Here is a 19,638-nt window from a genome sequence, read left to right as displayed (position 1 = left end):
ATAATCATCTGCAAATGTATAAAAGGATGAACAGTTTCAATGCCGCGGACTTTGTATTGTCTACCATTATCCAAGACTACGTTACTTCAATACATTCACATTAAAATACATAACATTATGTACGTAGAAAAGTATAGCCGGGTAAAATACCTAGTTACATTTACCTATCTTTTATTTTCGTACTTCTTTATTCGATTTGGTAAAATAAATGATTAAAAACATTTTGTACATAAATAAATAACAGAGCCAAAGTAGCCAACATTACTGCTCTTACATATTACCCACTTGATTAATATTTCCATAAAATATTACTGCATGTATGACTTAGATTAAACTTGTTGTTGTTAACTTTGATTGAATCTATCTAGTAGTTAAGATTCAATATTTATTTACTTTTGTAGTTTGCTCGTTCCTCAAATAGAATTGTCATGTGATTTATTTGTTAAAATTCATTTAATTGCTCACTTCAATAAATTACAACATTGAATAACTTCCACTTTTACTAGATCTGGAATGCTCGTTATTACTGCACTTTAGAACATGGAAGAAATTACAATAAATTACGAATAACTAAGAATGATTCTTAGCATGTGTTCTCACCATAGTTTTTGCTAGATGCGAATTTTCAACTACTGTCCATAATATCATGCTTTCTTCTCCCATTTTCCAGGACCACCCAGTGAAGATAACTCCTTACTCGGAAACCTCATCGGAGAATAACAATGTCAATTATACTCAAGAACTGCCTGTCAGCCCAAGGCTTATTGGTATATCGTCCAACTTGATTCCAGAAATAATTCAAACTACCACAGAACTTGATACGGTATGTATGTCTACTCTACTTACTTTCTTCTTCTTACCTTCTGACTCACTCATGTAGATGATAGAGGAGTTAATACTAATGTTCATAGTGTGGGTTTGACATTAACTGGGATAGTTTAGTGGAGTGGACCACTCTAATATAGAATAGATCATCCATATTTTACAAAGTCTTGATCGAATATAGCCTGATTTGGAACTTAAATTATTGATACAGCTTCAAAGCTTTCCAACTTTAAAATTGGAATCAAAAAATTACTTATGAAGACATAGATTTGTAAATATTCCTGGGTATACTTAACGCCATAAAGTAACTCAATCCTGGATTGCCACCCTAGTCTTCAATCTTTACTCAGAGGTGATGGCAGTAAAATACTTGCTGTAGTTAAATATTGCTGTTTATAAAGATGTTATAGTGATCAATTGATACAATTTTGATTTATTCCTTTTTGGGCTATAAAAACATTTTACTAATGTATCACTAACGTAAAGACAACGACTTAATTAAATTTTACAACATTGAAGATACATAATGATAAATGGAAAGAATGTAAAAATATGAGCACTTGAATGATTTGAAATGATAATAGCATCTTTCTTAACTATGCCTGCCATTTCTTAGTAATCTTTAACCTATCTCAAGTTTACTTGTAAATATGTAAATACTGCGATCGAATCGCACGCTCTCTTCACTGTCGTAAACTCGTTGTCTTCGCGTAACACAACACCTTCGTGAGCGTCGCATGGCACTTTCAGCAAACAATAACAATTCGCGAGACGTTCAAACTGCCGCCGCCTTCCTCATCCGAACTACCGGTCACGGAGACGTCACCAGACGTACCCACTGTACCGGTGTCATCCACACCGGTACCGACTACGGTGCCGATACCGGTACCGATACCACCGGTGGCTAATACCACGGTGCCCACCACTACAACGGAAGCGTCGACCACGCCCACTGCCCCGCCCACTACCGTTCAGGAGACTACGACACAGGTTTGTTGGAAAATTATGTGACAAAAACAATGTGTTTCTGTGACATATTATGTAAAGTGTTTTCATAAAAGATTTAACATTTATTCTTAAAAGAAAGTTAATGTTATTTACTAAAAGTTTCTTTATTTTATGAAAACACTTAACAGGAGTTCGTCACGCTTCATCCTATTTTTTCTTTATTAGATTTATGTGGTGGTGAAATTGAGTTAAGTTTTATTTCACGGGTTTTTCAAAACACTAAAAAGGGAAAATTCATAATCTTTCTTCTATCATAAAACATCTATTCAAACTTTTGGGGATTTGGCTATTAAAAATATTTATTTCAAAAAGTAGGCTTTACTCTTTTCACCTTTTCTTTTGTAACATAATTTAAGTTACCTTGTGTATACATTTTCTAAGGCAGTGATTCTGCTTCCAAAATTATCTACCATAATAAATTCAGAAAAATAAAATTAAAAACAATATTATATTCAGAGATATATTTACCGCAAAATGAAATTAAGGAACATGTACATAAATACGCCGCCGTCTAGGTAGCGCACCGGGTAAAGTGTTCCTCGTATCACTACTCCAAGTTGAAAATGGTGGAACCGATTTGACAAGTTTGTTTAAAATCTAGAAGTCCTATTTTGTCGAAAGAAATAGGTATTACATAAATTTTACGATTATAAACTCACGATTCATTTGAATTTTTTCTCGTTACTAAAGCTAGAAATTAACAATATCAAAAAATATTTCCAGGACATAGTACCTTCAAGCGAAAGGTCGAGCACGATCGTAGGTCGCACGACAGAAACGGTGACCTTCCCTATGCCGGTCACCGTCCCGCTGCCGGTCAACCAGCCGCCGACCCTCAAGCACCACATGAAGAAGCTCGCCATCACTGCCGGCAAGGCCTTCAGGTAGAACTATATAAATAATCTCAGGACTACCCTCAAGTTAAGGGTCGAGCACGATCGTAGGTCGCACGACTGAGACGGTGACCTTCCCTATGCCGGTCACCGTCCCGCTGCCGGTCAACCAGCCGCCGACACTCAAGCACCACATGAAGAAGCTCGCCATCACTGCCGGAAAGGCCTTCAGGTACACACTATATAAATAATCCCAGGACTACCCTCAAGTGAAGGGTCGAGCACGATCGTAGGTCGCACGACTGAGACGGTGACCTTCCCCATGCCGGTCACCGTCCCGCTGCCGGTCAACCAGCCGCCGACCCTCAAGCACCACATGAAGAAGCTCGCCATCACTGCCGGCAAGGCCTTCAGGTACACACTATATAAATAATCCCAGGACTACCCTCAAGTGAAGGGTCGAGCACGATCGTAGGTCGCATGACTGAGACGGTGACTTTCCCCATGCCGGTCACCGTCCCGCTGCCGGTCAACCAGCCGCCGACCCTCAAGCACCACATGAAGAAGCTCGCCATCACTGCCGGCAAGGCTTTCAGGTATACAGAATGTAATATGATACAAAAATTCTCTCTTCGGTCTGAATGGGGTTCTGGTGATCAAGTGCTGGATGTTTTTTTTTGTATCGTCAGGTCATTTAGTCTCCACTATAAGAACAAGATCCTCTCTATGTTGGACTTGGCTACTGATTCAAAGATGTTAGTTGATAGTACTAACTCATGAGCTATGATACTAATCAAGGGGCACAATGGGGCACACTGAAAACCAGCGCCGTGGCCTTCGCGTGGGCCACGACATATGCTGAGTGGGGTCCCGTTGCGGTGGGCATCTTGTTTGTGAATGGGTGGCACTGCTCAGTTTACTCTTGTATTTTATTTTTTCTTCTTCCATTATTATGTGCCACCGTCGTATCTATGTTTTTACCTGTATTTGTGTGATGTCCATTGCTGCATTGTAATAAATGTATCTTTCTTTCTAATCGCGCCCTGGAAAAGTACCCTAGATACGCCAATGCTCCTATAACGCAACTCAGAATATTAAAAACGGCATCTTCTTATTTCCAGATACATCATCCCAGCAGACTTATTCACCGATCCGGAGGAAGGTAGCAATCTCACGTTCACGATGTACGAGGCAGAGAATGTGCCGCTCAGCAAGACTTCGTGGATACAGTTCATTCCCTCGGGACGGGAAGTCTATGGATTGTAAGTTTGTTACATACAACTATGGAATTTAGCTAGAAGTTCAATCATATACTTCCAAAGTTTCAAAAAGTCAAGGGAAATCATAGCCACTTTTGAATGGAGTAAATCCATCTGGTTGAGTTTATTTCTGCATTAGAACACATTATAGGTACCTAAATCATAAAGTACACTCAGAATCGGTTTCACTCTCCAACTTACTCAATTTTCAATCCCGTTAAATCAAACCAGAAACCACAACTTTTACACTATAGCTTAGTACGATAAACACCAAGCCAGGCCATTATATTTAAATTATACTTAAGAATACATTCCATTTTCCAGGCCGCTGGAATCGCACGTCTCCCGCTGGAACTTCATAGTCGAGGCTCAAGACTCCGAAGGTCTGCTAGCCCGAGGTCCTCTCGACATCACCGTCCAACAACACAAGAGTGGTAGAACAGTGAACCACCAGTTCATCATCACTTTCAAGCTTCTCCGCGACTACAATAACACCATCGACTGGCAGATCAAGGCTTTGGAAGGACTGGTTAATCTCTTCAGAGATACGGATATGGATCATTTGACGGTTCTGAACGCGACCCAGAATGGGGATACGTGCGAATTTGTTTGGACCAACGATACGCTCCCGAAAGACCCTGCGTGTCCGATGGATGACATCAAGCGGCTTATGAAGGTTTGTTTGGATCTTGTTTTTAATATAGTAAAACATGGAACATTCTAATGTTGCTATAACAATAAAACATTTTAAGGCTAGGGATACAGGCATTAGTCATTCATCACAGTTATGATTTGGCTGAAACATAGTGGTGATTTATTCAATAAACGTACGTGTACTTTTCTTGGCCAAAGATATGATTGTAAAAAATATGCTGCATTGCTTTGAGAACTTTAAAAAATGTTATCGATTTCTTATAAGATCCAGTTGACATGACATGCTTTAACTGTAAGCCAGAGTTTTTGTTGATATTCACGTGTAACATTTACGGACGCAACGAAGCGATCACAAAATCAAAAACTCATGAGTCCTGAGACCTGAACCACCTTTCGTTCACCGCTTCGAATCCTGTGTACCCCGAATCTACAGCATTACCGCCATTGTTACAGATCATGGAATCCGACTCAGAACCCGGCAGTCCCTCAGCCAGCCTAGCCCGCGCCATGTCGCCCGAGCTCAAAGTGAGCGGCGTGGCGTGGCGCGGCGTGGGCCCGTGCGCGCCGGGCGTGCCCGCCACCCACGCGCCCGACACCTACCCGCCGGTCACCAGGAACCAGGTCGACCACCTCACGGCCACCGCTGGACATCTGCTGCTGTATAAAGTGCCTGAGGTAAGCCCACGCGCCCAGAGACCGTCGCTAGCTTAGAGAATCCGTCGGCTAGCTTAGAGAGTCCGTCAGATATCTTAGAGAGTCCATCAGCTAGCTTAGAGAGTCCATCAGATATCTTAGAGAGTCCATCAGCTAGCTTAGAGAGTCCATCAGCTAGCTTAGAGTCCGTCAGATATCTTAGAGAGTCCATCAACTAGCTTAGGGAGTCGGTCAGCTAGCTTAGGGAGTCCATCAGCTAGCTTAGGAAGTCCCTCAGCCAGCCTAGCCCGCGCCATGTCTCCCGAGCTCAAAGTGAGCGGCGTGGCGTGGCGCGGCGTGGGCCCGTGCGCGCCGGGCGTGCCCGCCACCCACGCGCCCGACACCTACCCGCCGGTCACCAGGAACCAGGTCGACCACCTCACGGCCACCGCTGGGCACCTGCTGCTGTATAAAGTGCCTGAGGTAAGCCCACGCGCCCTAAGTCCCTCAACTAGCTTAGAGACTCCGTCAACTAGCTTAGGGATTCCGCCAGCTGGCTTATAGAGTCCATCAACTAGCTTAGAGAGTCCATCAACTAGCTTAGGGAGTCCATCAGCTAGATTAGGGAGTCCGTCAGCTACCTTAGTAGTCTGTCAGCTAGCTAAGACAGTCCTTCAGCTAGCCTAGCCCGCGCCATGTCGCCCGAGCTCAAAGTGAGCGGCGTGGCGTGGCGCGGCGTGGGCCCGTGCGCGCCGGGCGTGCCCGCCACCCACGCGCCCGACACCTACCCGCCGGTCACCAGGAACCAGGTCGACCACCTCACGGCGACCGCTGGTCATCTGCTGCTGTATAAAGTGCCTGAGGTAAGCCCACGTGTGCGGTATACTTCTAACGTCAATGGAACCTGACTCAAAATCCTGAAGTTGCGCTGAAGGTGAGCCGGCGTGGCCTGGCCACTCCACTGCAGGAGGACGATCCTCCTTTAATTTACAAGAGGGAAAGGAAGACTTGACCTACACTCCTCACGCTGACCAAATGAAGGGGTGACGTTGGGTTATTTTTCAAAAGTGGTCTCTTTCGACATCCACGGGAAAGTATGGGTGGTCCTTTTTTTACTCTTCCAAAGACGGCTCACAGACAAATCTGTGCACATCACACAAAATTGACAAATAAAACAAATGTCTAATCACAAAATCTTAATTAACATAATATGATTTTCTCTTTCCAGGACACATTCTTCGACCCAGAAGACGGCGGTACCCGCAACCTGCACCTATCTCTCCGCTACAACGACCGGTCGGAACTGCCGGCCGGCCACTGGCTGCAGTTCGACTCGCGCAACCAGGAGTTCTACGGACTACCCGCGCCGGGCGATGAAGGCCGCGTGCACTACCAACTGGTCAGTGTTGCCATGTGTATCTTATTGTTACCTCGATAAGGCTAGACCTGTCTATGCTACAACGACCGCTCGGAACTGCCGGCCGGCCACTGACTGCAGTTCGACTCGCGCAACCAGGAGTTCTACGGACTACCCGCGCCGGGCGATGAAGGCCGCGTGCACTACCAACTGGTCAGTGTTGCCATGTGTATATTATTGTTACCTTAATAAAGATACACTTGTCCCCGCTATAACGACCGGTCAGAGCTGCCGTTCGACTCGCGCAACCAGGAGTTCTATGGACTTNGGAAAATTGTATGTGACAGAAACAATGTGTTTCCGTGACATAAGTGTTTTCATAAAAGATTTAACATTTTATACTTAAAAAAAGTTAATGTTATTTACTAAAAGTTTCTTTATTTTAAGAAAACACTTATTAACAGGATTTCGTCACGCTTCACCGTATATTTTCATTTTTTTCTTTATTAGATTTATGTGGTGGTGAAATTGAGTTAAGTTTTCTTTCACGGGTTTTTCAAAACACTAAAAAGGGAAAATTCATAATCTTTCTTCTATCATAAAACATCTATTCATACTTTTGGGGATTTGGCTATTAAAAATATTTGTTTAAAAAAATTGGCTTTACTCTTTTCACCTTTTCTTTTGTAACAATTTAAGATATCTTGTGTATAAATTTTCTAAGGCAGTGATTCTGCTTCCAAAATTATCTATCATAATTCAGTAAAATAAAATTATAAACATGTATTCAGATATATTTTTACCACATAATGAAATTAACGAACACAACATAAATACGCCGCCGCGGCTTAGGTCGCACCGGGTAAAGTCGTTCTCGTATCAACCCAAGTTGGTTTGACAAGTTTGTTTAAAATCTAGAAGTCCTATTTTGTCAAAAGAAATATTACATAAATTTTACGATTATAAACTCACGATTCATTTGTTTTATTTACTCGTTAGTAAAGCTAGAAATTAACAAAATCATAATATACTCGTATTTCCAGGACATAGTACCTTCAAGCGAAAGGTCGAGCACGATCGTAGGTCGCACGACTGAGACGGTGACCTTCCCCATGCCGGTCACCGTCCCGCTGCCGGTCAACCAGCCGCCGACCCTCAAGCACCACATGAAGAAGCTCGCCATCACTGCCGGCAAGGCCTTCAGGTACACACTATATAAATAATCTCAGGACTACCCTCAAGTGAAGGGTCGAGCACGATCGTAGGTCGCACGACTGAGACGGTGACCTTCCCTATGCCGGTCACCGTCCCGCTGCCCGTCAACCAGCCGCCGACCCTCAAGCACCACATGAAGAAGCTCGCCATCACTGCCGGCAAGGCCTTCAGGTACACACTATATAAATAATCTCAGGACTACCCTCAAGTGAAGGGTCGAGCACGATCGTGGGTCGCACGACTGAGACGGTGACTTTCTCCATGCCAGTCACCGTCCCGCTACCGGTCAACCAGCCGCCGACCCTCAAGCACCACATGAAGAAGCTCGCCATCACTGCCGGCAAGGCTTTCAGGTACACACTATATAAATAATCTCAGGGTCGAGCACGATCGTAGGTCGCACGACTGAGACGGTGACTTTCTCCATGCAAGTCACCGTCCCGCTGCCGGTCAACCAGCCGCCGACCCTCAAGCACCACATGAAGAAGCTCGCCATCACTGCCGGCAAGGCTTTCAGGTACGTACACACCGTATAATACCAGGACAGTATCCTCAAGCGAAAGGTTGAGCACGATCGTACGGTCGCACGACTGAGACAGTCACTTACCCCATGCCGGTCACCGTCCCTGGTGTACTGGTTTTAGACAGTCTATAATCTCTCTTCTGGTTGATTCTAGTATCTGATTGCCAGGTATGCATAATTTATTTATACATATTTTTTTAAATAACTTGTTTGTGGTATATTTATGTCGCAGTCGGATTGTATAATCCGCCGTTTTACATTACCACTAGGCATTTTACATTACAGCTCTGTTTTGTAATACAGCGGTTCAACGTTTAGGCGGATTGAATACGGCTGAATGAAAATCCGCCGGAATGTATTCGGCGCCAAACGTTCTTCAATACGGCTAGCCGCAATGTAAAACAGCGTGTCATTACCCGCCGCTTTGACAATTTTTAGTTCCCATTTTCAATACCGTGACGCTGCCTGACATAACAACAACAATGGCATCGGATGCAGAAAATATGTTGCTAAATTACGAAGTTATTTCTGAATTTAATAAAGAAAACTTTATAAATATGTGTGTCGACAGTGAGTTTAAGAACAATTTTAACTTGCAATTGTAGAATTTCTATTCTTCAAAATGTGGAACAGTCAAAAAACCGTGGACAAGGGACCGAGTTTTGGAGGTTATAGCCCACATTAAAACCGCTAAAGTGGCTATGGATTCTGGTGTTCGGTGGAATCCTACTCAATATTATTGATGCAAAAAGTATGATATTATGACAGTGGCCGGTGAAGATTTTGAGATATCTTTTAAGATATTTTTACCTTGTGATTACTCATTATGTTTAACAATGACTAAAGCCAAAATAATATTTTATTTATTATTAACTTTTTAAAAAAGTTTATTTGTTTTGAGATGGCTGTCCCCTGTGATATATAAAAATACAAAAAAATGACTGTAGCCAAATATATAATTTAGTATTACCACAGAATAATAATAAGTACTGTATTATTTACTGTAACAAAAATAACTAAGGAATATCGTGAGAAGAAATCTGCGTTATTAAAATTTATTTTCTTTAAACATTGTTTTATTTTGTAAGTTTGGTCACCCTACAATCTAAATAGTAGTACGATGCGGCTAAACGTGGGCCGCCGTATTGAAGAACGTATCGCAATGACAATCCGCCTAAACGTTGAACCGCCGTATTACAAAACAGAGCTGTAATGTAAAATGCCTAGTGGTAATGTAAAACGGCGGATTATACAATCCGACTGCGACATTTATATCTTCTGGATATTTCGGACAGGGAGATTGGAGACTTTAGATTTCTACTACATAATCTTTGTTTCACCCCTTTTTGGCTCGTCTTTTGTGACCAAATAGTTTGTCCTACTGCCCCATGTTTTAATACCTAAACAAGGATATATCATAGTTTTCAGATTGTTTTGTATGTTAAAATTTGGAAAAACTGCCCCTAGACTGCCATGGAGACTTCCTTGAATGCAATTCAGAATATTGCATAAAAATGGCATTATCTTATTTCTAGATACATCATCCCAGCAGACTTATTCACGGATCCGGAGGAAGGTAGCAATCTCACGTTCACTATGTACGAGGCAGAGAATGTGCCGCTAAGCAAGACTTCGTGGATACAGTTCATTCCCTCGGGACGGGAAGTCTATGGATTGTAAGTTTGGTTACACTTTGGAATTAGCTAGAAGTTCAAATAAGTGAATCATATACCTACTTCGAAAGTAAAAGTTTCAAATCATATCAAGGGAAATCATAACCACTTTTGAATGGATGAAATCAATCTGGTTGAGTTTATTTCTGCCTTCATTTGAAAACATGATATCAAGTTATAAAGTAGACTCATGCCCGTTTTCACCATCAGTCCCTAATTTTTAAGAAACCCTTATGGTAACACATATTATGAATTTTGTTTTCATAGGGGTAACTTAAAAATTAGATGGTGAAAACGGGCATCATAATCTCTTTCGCTCCTCAAACTAAGCAATTTTCAAACTCGCGAAATCGAACCAGCAACACTGTAGCTTGGTACGATAAACACCAAGCCGGGCCATTATATTTAAATGCAATGCGATACATAAGAATACGTTCCAATTCCCAGGCCGCTGGAATCGCACGTCTCCCGCTGGAACTTCATAGTCGAGGCGCAAGACTCCGAAGGTCTGCTAGCCCGAGGTCCTCTCGACATCACCGTCCAGCAACACAAGAGTGGTCGAACAGTGAACCACCAGTTCATCATCACCTTCAAGCTTCTCCGCGACTATAATAACACCATCGACTGGCAGATCAAGGCTTTGGAAGGACTGGTCAATCTATTCCGAGATACGGATATGGATCATTTGACGGTTCTGAACGCGACCCAGAATGGGGATACGTGCGAATTCGTTTGGACCAATGATACGCTCCCGAAAGACCCTGCGTGTCCGATGGATGACATCAAGCGGCTTATGAAGGTTTGTTTGTATCTTGTTCTTCTTAATATTGTAAGACGACAGCACATTCTAATGTTGCTATAACAATAAAACCTTTTAAGGCTAGGAATAAAGGCATTACTTATTCATCACAGTGGTCATTTGCTCTATAAAAGTACGGACACACGTGTACTTTTTCTGGACCAAAGAAGCTTTTAAAAAATGATGTCGCATTGCTCTTGATTTTGGATCGAAGAGATCCAGTCGACAGCACATGCATTTACTGTATAAGGTGCCAGAGTCTTTGATGATCTTGACGTACCTAGCGAAGCAATCACAAAGTCCTGGGTCCTGACCGAGTCCTGAACAGGCTTTTGGCGGCTTGTTCCTACTGCTGCAACTCCTGTGTACCCCGAATCTACAGCATTACCGCCATTGTTACAGATCATGGAATCCGACTCGGAACCCGGCAGTCCCTCAGCCAGCCTAGCTCGCGCCATGTCTCCCGAGCTCAAAGTGAGCGGCGTGGCGTGGCGCGGCGTGGGCCCGTGCGCGCCGGGCGTGCCCGCCACCCACGCGCCCGACACCTACCCGCCGGTCACCAGGAACCAGGTCGACCACCTCACGGCGACCGCTGGCCATCTGCTGCTGTATAAAGTGCCTGAGGTAAGTCCATGCGCCCAGAGACCGTCAGCTAGCTTAGGGATTCCGTCAACCAGNCAGTGTTGCCATGTGTATATTTTGTTACCTTAATAAAGATACACTTGTCCCCGCTATAACGACCGGTCAGAGCTGCCGTTCGACTCGCGCAACCAAAGTTCTATGGACTTATATGGACTAACTGGTCAGTGTTGCCATGTGTATATTATTGTTACCTTTATAAAGCTACACTTGTCCCCGCTATAACGACCGCTCAGAGCTGCCGTTCGACTCGCGCAACCAGGAGTTCTATGGACTTCTATGGACTAACTGGTCAGTGTTGCCATGTGTATATTATTGTTACCTTAATAAAGCTACACTTGTCCCCGCTATAACGACCGCTCAGAGCTGCCGTTCTACTCGCTCAACCAGGAGTTCTATGGACTTCCCGCGCCGGGTGATGAAGGCCGCGTGCACTACCAACTGGTTGGTTTTGATATTCAAAAAGCAACTTTTAGGTTTTCGTAGTATAGTTTAAATCGGATTGGGTAGTTGACACCTTGAATCAATGATCCAAGACAACTGCTCCAAAAGAATATTTTATTCTTGCCCTCAAAAGCCAATAAAATTTCAATTACGTATAATATGATTTTTTTAATCTAATGATTTAAATGTTGTTTTAATTGAGATGGTAAAGAGGATATGACATAATAGGTTATCATCTTAAATTAACTGTCTGTAAGAATGTCTGAACTGCCGTATCTCTTTCGAAGCGAACATGTTTCCACTGTATGCTTTGGAAGCTTGCGTATAAATGTAAATGCCATAACTAAACATTTTATATCTACAACATGTTACAAAACCAAAGATCTAACTCAAATCCTTTCAACAGATTGCTGAAGATTCAAGCAAGAAGAGCGCCTACGACAGCTTAGTAGTCGAAGTGGTGAAGGCGCCAGCCATCCGGCCTACAGTCGAGTTCCAAATGACCATGGACTACCCGTTTCCGCTGCTAGCGTATGACGCGAACAACAAGAGAAAGGTGGTGGAGAAATTGGCAGCGCTCTTTGGTCAAAAGGAGACAGAGAACATTAGGATACACAGCATCACGAATAACCCTACTACTATTATTTGGTGAGTGTATTGGGCTATGATTGGAGCTTCGTGTCATGATTTAAATACCAAGATAATCTTAGGCTCTTATAAACACAAATCCCTACATAATTTCAGTAAGCTATGTTATAAGTACATTCTATCTATGCTAACCTAAGATGCGCATTATATGGTTTTATCGAGACATTTAATCTTGAAGATAAGCTCACACGTTTATTTGTCGTCTAAAATCAACGATAAGATTATATCGTGGCGCGCATCCCAGATCGGCTGATAGTTATAATGCTGTTGAAATGCAAAAGCAAAAAGATTTTTATTGCTTTTTTTGTTCCTTATTTTTTCTAAAGATTTCGTCTCAGTTTCCCTAGGTTCTAGATCTTAGTGCTTATGAAATCAGTGTTGTATAATGGGAAACCAACTAACATATTTCATTCATTCATCAGGTACAACACCAGCCTACCAATGGACAGGTGTCCCAAGAAAGAGATCGAGGAACTCCGAAAGATGATAATCGTCGACTACCGCGGTTCAGCCGGCGGCGCGCTCAAAGAGAACGTCGACCACGTCTTCGATAAGGACCTTAAGGTCATGTCCATAAGGCTCATTCCACTCGGCCTGTGCGCGGAACAGAGCACCAAAGTACCCAAGACGACTATACAAGTACATCCAGGTTAGTATTTGTTTAGGCGATGAGAACAATATTATTCCAAAAATTGTTACTCTATAGGCATAAAATGTGTAATAGGTTGCCACCTAACATTAACTTCCTTCCATTAAATCAGTTTAAGAAGGATTTACATACTTGGTTGCTTCAAGAAACGTTTTATTCTGTAACCGAATATCAAAATTTGCTTAGACACTTTGAATTAATGATTCAAGAGGAAGGATTCAATGATGATTGTAATATCTTGTAATCTTGTCTCCTTTATAATGCATGCCTGCTAAGATATATTTAGGGAAACATTGACTTTATTTTAGGTAACATTAGGCCCGTTTTTCACCAAGGCGCAACGGAGCGGATATTTTGAATAACCATTCTGATTTGATGCATTCATTCATTATTGAGGAATGAAATCTGATTGGTTATTCAAAACATTTTTCCGCTCCACGTTTGTGGAAACCGGGCCTTTTGTGACTATATTTATGTTAGCTGTTCCTGGCAACTAAATAAATTTCAATTTCCAGGGTCGTCTTCTAACCAGCAAGGAAGTAAAACGGCGAGTGCCGACAACGGATACCTAGTGACGTTCATCATACCAGCGGTGGTGATCGTGTGTATGATACTGGTGGCTGGTGTTATAGCGTGCGTGCTATACCGGTAGCTTAGAGAGTCCATCAGATATCTTAGAGAGTCGGTCAGCTAGCTTAGAAAGTCCATCATCAGCTAGCTTAGGAAGACAGTCAGCTACCTTAGGTAGTCTGTCAGCTAGCTTAGACAGTCTCTCAGCCAGCCTAGCCCGCGCCATGTCTCCCGAGCTCAAAGTGAGCGGCGTGGCGTGGCGCGGCGTGGGCCCGTGCGCGCCGGGCGTGCCCGCCACCCACGCGCCCGACACCTACCCGCCGGTCACCAGGAACCAGGTCGACCACCTCACGGCGACCGCCGGGCACCTGCTGCTGTATAAAGTTCCTGAGGTAAGCCCACGCGCCCAGAGACCGTCGCTAGCTTAGAGAATCCGTCGGCTAGCTTAGAGAGTCCGTCAGATATCTTAGAGAGTCCATCGGCTAGCTTAGAAAGTCGCTCAGCCAGTCTAGCTCGCGAACCAGGTCGACCACCTCACGGCGACCGCTGGCCATCTGCTGCTGTATAAAGTGCCTGAGGTAAGCCCACCAGTATACTTGTAACTAGGTACAGCAGGAAATCCGAATCAAAACCTGAAGCTGAGCTAAATAAAGGTGAGCGGCGTGTGGTGACCATTCTACTGAGGTTCCTGTTTAATTGACAAGAAGGTAAGGGAGGACTTGACCTACACTCCTCACGTGGCGTTGGCTTATTTCTCAAAAGTGGTCTCTTTCGACATCCACGGGAAAGTATGGGTGGTCCTTTTTTTACTCTTCCAAAGACGGATCACAGACAAATCTGTGCACATCACACAAAATTGACAAATAAAACAAATGTCTAATCGCAAAACCTTAATTAACATATAATTTTCTCTTTCCAGGACACATTCTTCGACCCAGAAGACGGGGGAACCCGCAACCTGCACCTATCTCTCCGCTACAACGACCGCTCGGAACTGCCGGCCGGCCACTGGCTGCAGTTCGACTCGCGCAACCAGGAGTTCTATGGACTACCCGCGCCGGGCGACGAAGGCCGCGTGCACTACCAACTGGTCAGTGTTGCCATGTGTATCTTATTGTTACCTTAATAAGGCTAAACCTGTCTAAACTACAACGACCGCTCAAAGCTGCCGTTCGACTCGCGCAACCAGGAGTTCTATGGACTACCCGCGCCGGGCGACGAAGGCCGCGTGCACTACCAACTGGTCAGTGTTGCCATGTGTATTGTGTATATTATTGTTACCTTAATAAAACTACACTTGTCCCCGCTATAACGACCGTTCAGAGCTGCAGTTCGAATGTGTATCTTATTGTTACCTCGATAAGGCTAGACCTGTCTATACTACAACGACCGCTCAAAGCTGCCGTTCGACTCGCGCAACCAAGAGTTCTACGGACTACCCGTGCCGGGCGATGAAGGCCGCGTGCACTACCAACTGGTCAGTGTTGCCATGTGTATATTATTGTTACCTTAATAAAGCTACACTTGTCCCCGCTATAATGACCGCTCAGAGCTGCCGTTCGACTCGCGCAACCAGGAGTTCTATGGACTTCCCGCGCCGGGCGATGAAGGCCGCGTGCACTACCAACTGGTCAGTGTTGCTATATCTTATTGTTACCTTAATAAAGCTACACTTGTCCCCGCTATAACGACCGCTCAGAGCTGCCGTTCGACTCGCGCAACCAGGAGTTCTATGGACTTCTATGGACTAACTGGTCAGTGTTGCCATGTGTATCTCGTAGCTACCTCTATAAGGCTAGACCTGTCTATGCTACAACGACCGCTCTAACTGCCGGCCGGCCACTGGCTGCAGTTCGACTCGCGCAACCTGGAGTTCTACGGACTACCCGCGCCGGGCGATGAAGGCCGCGTGCACTACCAACTGGTCAGTGTTGCCATGTGTATATTATTGTTACCTTAATAAAGATACACTTGTCCCCGCTATAACGACCGCTCAGAGCTGCAGTTCGACTCGCGCAACCAGGAGTTCTATGGACTTCCCGCGCCGGGTGATGAAGGCCGCGTGCACTACCAACTGGTCAGTGTTGCCATGTGTATCTTATTCTTAACTCGATAAGGCTACACCTGTCTATGCTACAACGACCGCTCAGAGCTGCAATTCGACTCGTGCAACCAGGAGTTCTATGGACTACCCGCGCCGGGCGACGAAGGCCGAGTGCACTACCAACTGGTCAGTGTTGCCATGTGTATCTCGTAGCTACCTCTATAAGGCTAGACCTGTCTATGCTACAACGACCGCTCAGAGCTGCCGGCCGGCCACTGGCTGCAGTTTGACTCGCGCAACCAGGAGTTCTACGGACTACCCGCGCCGGGCGATGAAGGCCGCGTGCACTACCAACTGGTTGGTTTTGATATTCATAAATCGGATTGGGTAGTTGACACCTTGAATCAATGATCCAAGACAACTACTCGAAAATATATTTTTTTTAAGAATATTTTATTCTTCACCTCAAAACCCAATAAGATTTCAATTAATTAAATATTGTGTTAATTGAGATGGTAAAGAAGATTATGACTTTATAGGTTTCCATTGTCATACTTAAATTAACTGCTCACAAGAATGTTGAGTGAAAGTTGACTGGTGGTGGCCTTATCTCTTTTGAATCGAACATCTTTCCACTCCAAACTAATGGATCTGGCATAGAAATGTAAATGCCATAACTAAACATTTTAATCTACAACATGTTATAAAACCATAGATCTAACTCCAAAATCCTTTCAACAGATTGCTGAAGATTCAAGCAAGAAGAGCGCCTACGACAGCTTAGTAGTAGAAGTGGTGAAAGCACCAGCCATTCGCCCTACAGTCGAGTTCCAAATGACCATGGACTACCCGTTCCCGCTGCTAGCGTATGACGCGAATAACAAGAGGAAGGTGGTGGAGAAATTGGCAGCGCTCTTTGGTCAGAAGGAGACTGAGAACATTAGGATACACAGCATCACGAATAACCCTACTACTATTATTTGGTGAGTGTTTTGAAGCTTCGTGTAACCATTTAAAATACCAAGATAATCTTAGGCTCTTTAAACACAAATGCCATGATTTCATTAGACAAAGTTATACATTAACATGTGTACGGTAACCCGTACACCATGCTAGCCTAGGATGCGCATTATATCGTTTTATCGAGACATTTATACTTGAAGATAAGCTCACACGTTTATTTGTCGTCTAAAATCAACGATAAGATTATATCGTTGCGCGCATCCCAGGTCGGCTGATAGTTATAATGCTGTTGAAATGCAAAAGCAAAAAGATTTTTATTGCTTTTTTTTGTTCCTTATTTTTTCTAAAGATTTCGTCTCAGTTTCCCTAGGTTCCAGATCTTAGTGCTTATGAAATCAGTGTTGTATAATGGGAAACCAACTAACATATTTCATTCATTCATCAGGTACAACACCAGCCTACCAATGGACAGGTGTCCCAAGAAAGAGATCGAGGAACTCCGAAAGATGATAATCGTCGACTACCGCGGTTCCGCCGGCGGCGCGCTCAAAGAGAACGTCGACCACGTCTTCGATAAGGACCTTAAGGTCATGTCCATAAGGCTCATTCCACTCGGCCTGTGCGCGGAACAGAGCACCAAAGTACCCAAGACGACTATACAAGTACATCCAGGTTAGTATTTGCTTAGGCGACGAGAACAACATTAATCCAAAAATTGTTACTATATAGGCATAAAATGTCTATCAGGTTGCCACGTAACCTTAAGTGCTTTTTATTAAATCAGTTTAAGAAGGATTTACATAGGCTTGGTTGCTTCAAGAAACGTTTTACTCTGTAACCGAATATCAAAATTAAGATTGTAATATCTTGTAATCTTGTTTCCTTTATAATGCCTGCCTGCTAAGATGAATCGAGCGAAACATGGACTCTATTTTATGTAAATGTGACCATAACTGCAACTCGCTGAAATGCGACTCTACCTTGCACTTCCCCGAATTCGCCCCGTCCGTACCTCTGGTGACATCACGGCCGTCAGGTGCGCAGTTACTGTTTGTTACCTGTTTCTGACAAATAATCAATTTCCAGGGTCGTCTTCTAACCAGCAAGGAAGTAAAACAGCGAGTGCCGACAACGGATACCTAGTGACGTTCATCATACCAGCGGTGGTGATCGTGTGTATGATACTGGTGGCTGGCGTCATAGCGTGCGTGCTATACCGACGGCGGCGTACAGGTGAGATATCTTTTGTTTTAATAATCAGTTGATTCTGATACACGCTTACGATCGCTTTAATAAGACCTACGTCTTATTTACTAACTAAAAGAGGACAGAGCATTATCTATTTTAAAACAACGCCCTAAAAGGCCTAAATTCTGATTCAAGCTCGGTCGCCGTGACATAATGTCGATTCATGCCAATCAGAATACATCCTGTATTTTATGCTATGCGTTTAAACTGCTTTTAGTATTTTATGTCAGTGATGTAAAGAGTTATGCTTATATTTCGTATTGTAAAATGTAGCTTGGATCCTGTAAACGCAAGACAACGTTATGAGTTGATTATTTGATAAAAAAAATACCAAGCTATATTTTATTAACCATGTACCTACTATATTTTTATTAGCATTGTAAAGTATTGCTGTTTGGTATCCACTTTATTATTATTTTCAATAAAAAGTGTGAGCTGATCAAACAATAAAAATCACAAAATGTTAAGTAACAACTAACATTAGTTTTAATTCTGTAGGGGGCGAATATCCCTGAAAAAAGGTGAATTCAAAGAATTAATTAAAACACAAGTGCTTTTTAAAAACATCAATTGGTGGTAGACGCAGACGCTATTTGGGTGTGCCATAAAAAGCACCGCTATGTATTTTAACCTGCGCAGTTAAAACGCTATTCGTAACTTTTAACCTGTACTAGTCGAAGTACAAATGCACTCAGCTCTTCACAAGACGATTCGATCAAGACGAAATAGGTACTGAAATAATAATAGCGCTAAAATATCAGAATCGATCTATCGTAAAGTCTATTTAATTGTAGAATTTATTCACTTAAATCTTGCACAAAACTATTAGATTAAAACTTCATTATACTTCTCCTAAAATCCAAGAAAAAGTTCCCTTTATATTTTGTCCGAAACTGAACACCTGCTAAATGTCACCTTACTGGGCGCGAGTAACATTGCACGTTCACCGATACGAGAACTCACTGGCAGATACTACAACATGTAACAACGACAGTTCCGCTTGCAGGCAAGATGAGCGTCGGCGACGAGGAGGAGAGGCAGGCCTTCCGCTCCAAGGGCATCCCCGTGATATTCCAGGACGAGCTGGAGGAGCGTGGGGACACCGAACCCGTTCATAAGAGCCCCGTCATCATGCGGGAAGAGAAGCCTCCTCTGCTGCCGCCGGCGCCCGACTACCGCGCCGGGGACGACGCGCCATACCGCCCCCCGCCGCCCTTCGCCGCCACCCGCACGCCCCCTCGGCCCAAGGCCACGCCCACTTACAGGAAACCTCCCCCGTACGTACCGCCTTAAGACACTGCCTCACTTAATTAAGTATAGCAAGTAGAACGACCGCGTTTCGAGGTTCGAACCTAAGGCCCCAGCCTCGAACTTAGCGGGCAGCGGGGCGGCGGCGCGGGAGCGGCAGGATCTTATGCGTAAAATCAAATAGACCGGTTCTCGAAAAGAGCGGCGCGGCAGCGGGGAACGAGCGGGCAGCGGCGAGGGAGCGGGCAACGAGCGGGCACCGCACTCCTTCTTTTGCTCACAATAAATCGAGCGTTAGGAATTTTGAATCGAAATAAGATTGTTGCCGTTGTTCAGACATTTCGTTTGCGAATAAAAACAAATATCTCGACAACACAACCCCGAACACAACACTTCGCCGCTAAAG

At 43.9% G+C, this 19,638-nt stretch overlaps 1 protein-coding gene across 1 annotated transcript in view; it reads left to right on the top strand.

Moving 5' to 3' along the window:
- The window catches only part of Dg (Dystroglycan), a 105,008-nt gene extending 85,672 nt beyond the window's left edge, over positions 1–19,336 (top strand). The window contains exons 13-28 of the mRNA XM_028318430.1: positions 671–823; positions 1,576–1,815; positions 2,557–2,717; positions 3,788–3,928; positions 4,250–4,601; positions 5,033–5,254; positions 6,441–6,611; positions 7,613–7,773; positions 9,843–9,983; positions 10,428–10,779; positions 11,182–11,403; positions 14,649–14,819; positions 16,515–16,756; positions 17,182–17,408; positions 17,823–17,969; positions 18,991–19,336. Of these exons, the coding sequence (XP_028174231.1) occupies positions 671–823; positions 1,576–1,815; positions 2,557–2,717; positions 3,788–3,928; positions 4,250–4,601; positions 5,033–5,254; positions 6,441–6,611; positions 7,613–7,773; positions 9,843–9,983; positions 10,428–10,779; positions 11,182–11,403; positions 14,649–14,819; positions 16,515–16,756; positions 17,182–17,408; positions 17,823–17,969; positions 18,991–19,277 (3,390 nt within the window). The 3' untranslated portion in view covers positions 19,278–19,336. The remainder of the gene's footprint in view (positions 1–670; positions 824–1,575; positions 1,816–2,556; positions 2,718–3,787; positions 3,929–4,249; positions 4,602–5,032; positions 5,255–6,440; positions 6,612–7,612; positions 7,774–9,842; positions 9,984–10,427; positions 10,780–11,181; positions 11,404–14,648; positions 14,820–16,514; positions 16,757–17,181; positions 17,409–17,822; positions 17,970–18,990) is intronic.
- The last annotated feature ends 302 nt before the right edge of the window (positions 19,337–19,638 follow it).

The sequence above is a fragment of the Ostrinia furnacalis genome, unplaced genomic scaffold (genome assembly GCF_004193835.3).
Source record: "Ostrinia furnacalis isolate ACB-3 unplaced genomic scaffold, ASM419383v2 OfSCF6844, whole genome shotgun sequence".
Taxonomy (NCBI): Eukaryota; Metazoa; Arthropoda; class Insecta; order Lepidoptera; family Crambidae; genus Ostrinia; species Ostrinia furnacalis.
This window is presented reverse-complemented; position numbering and strand designations above follow the sequence as displayed.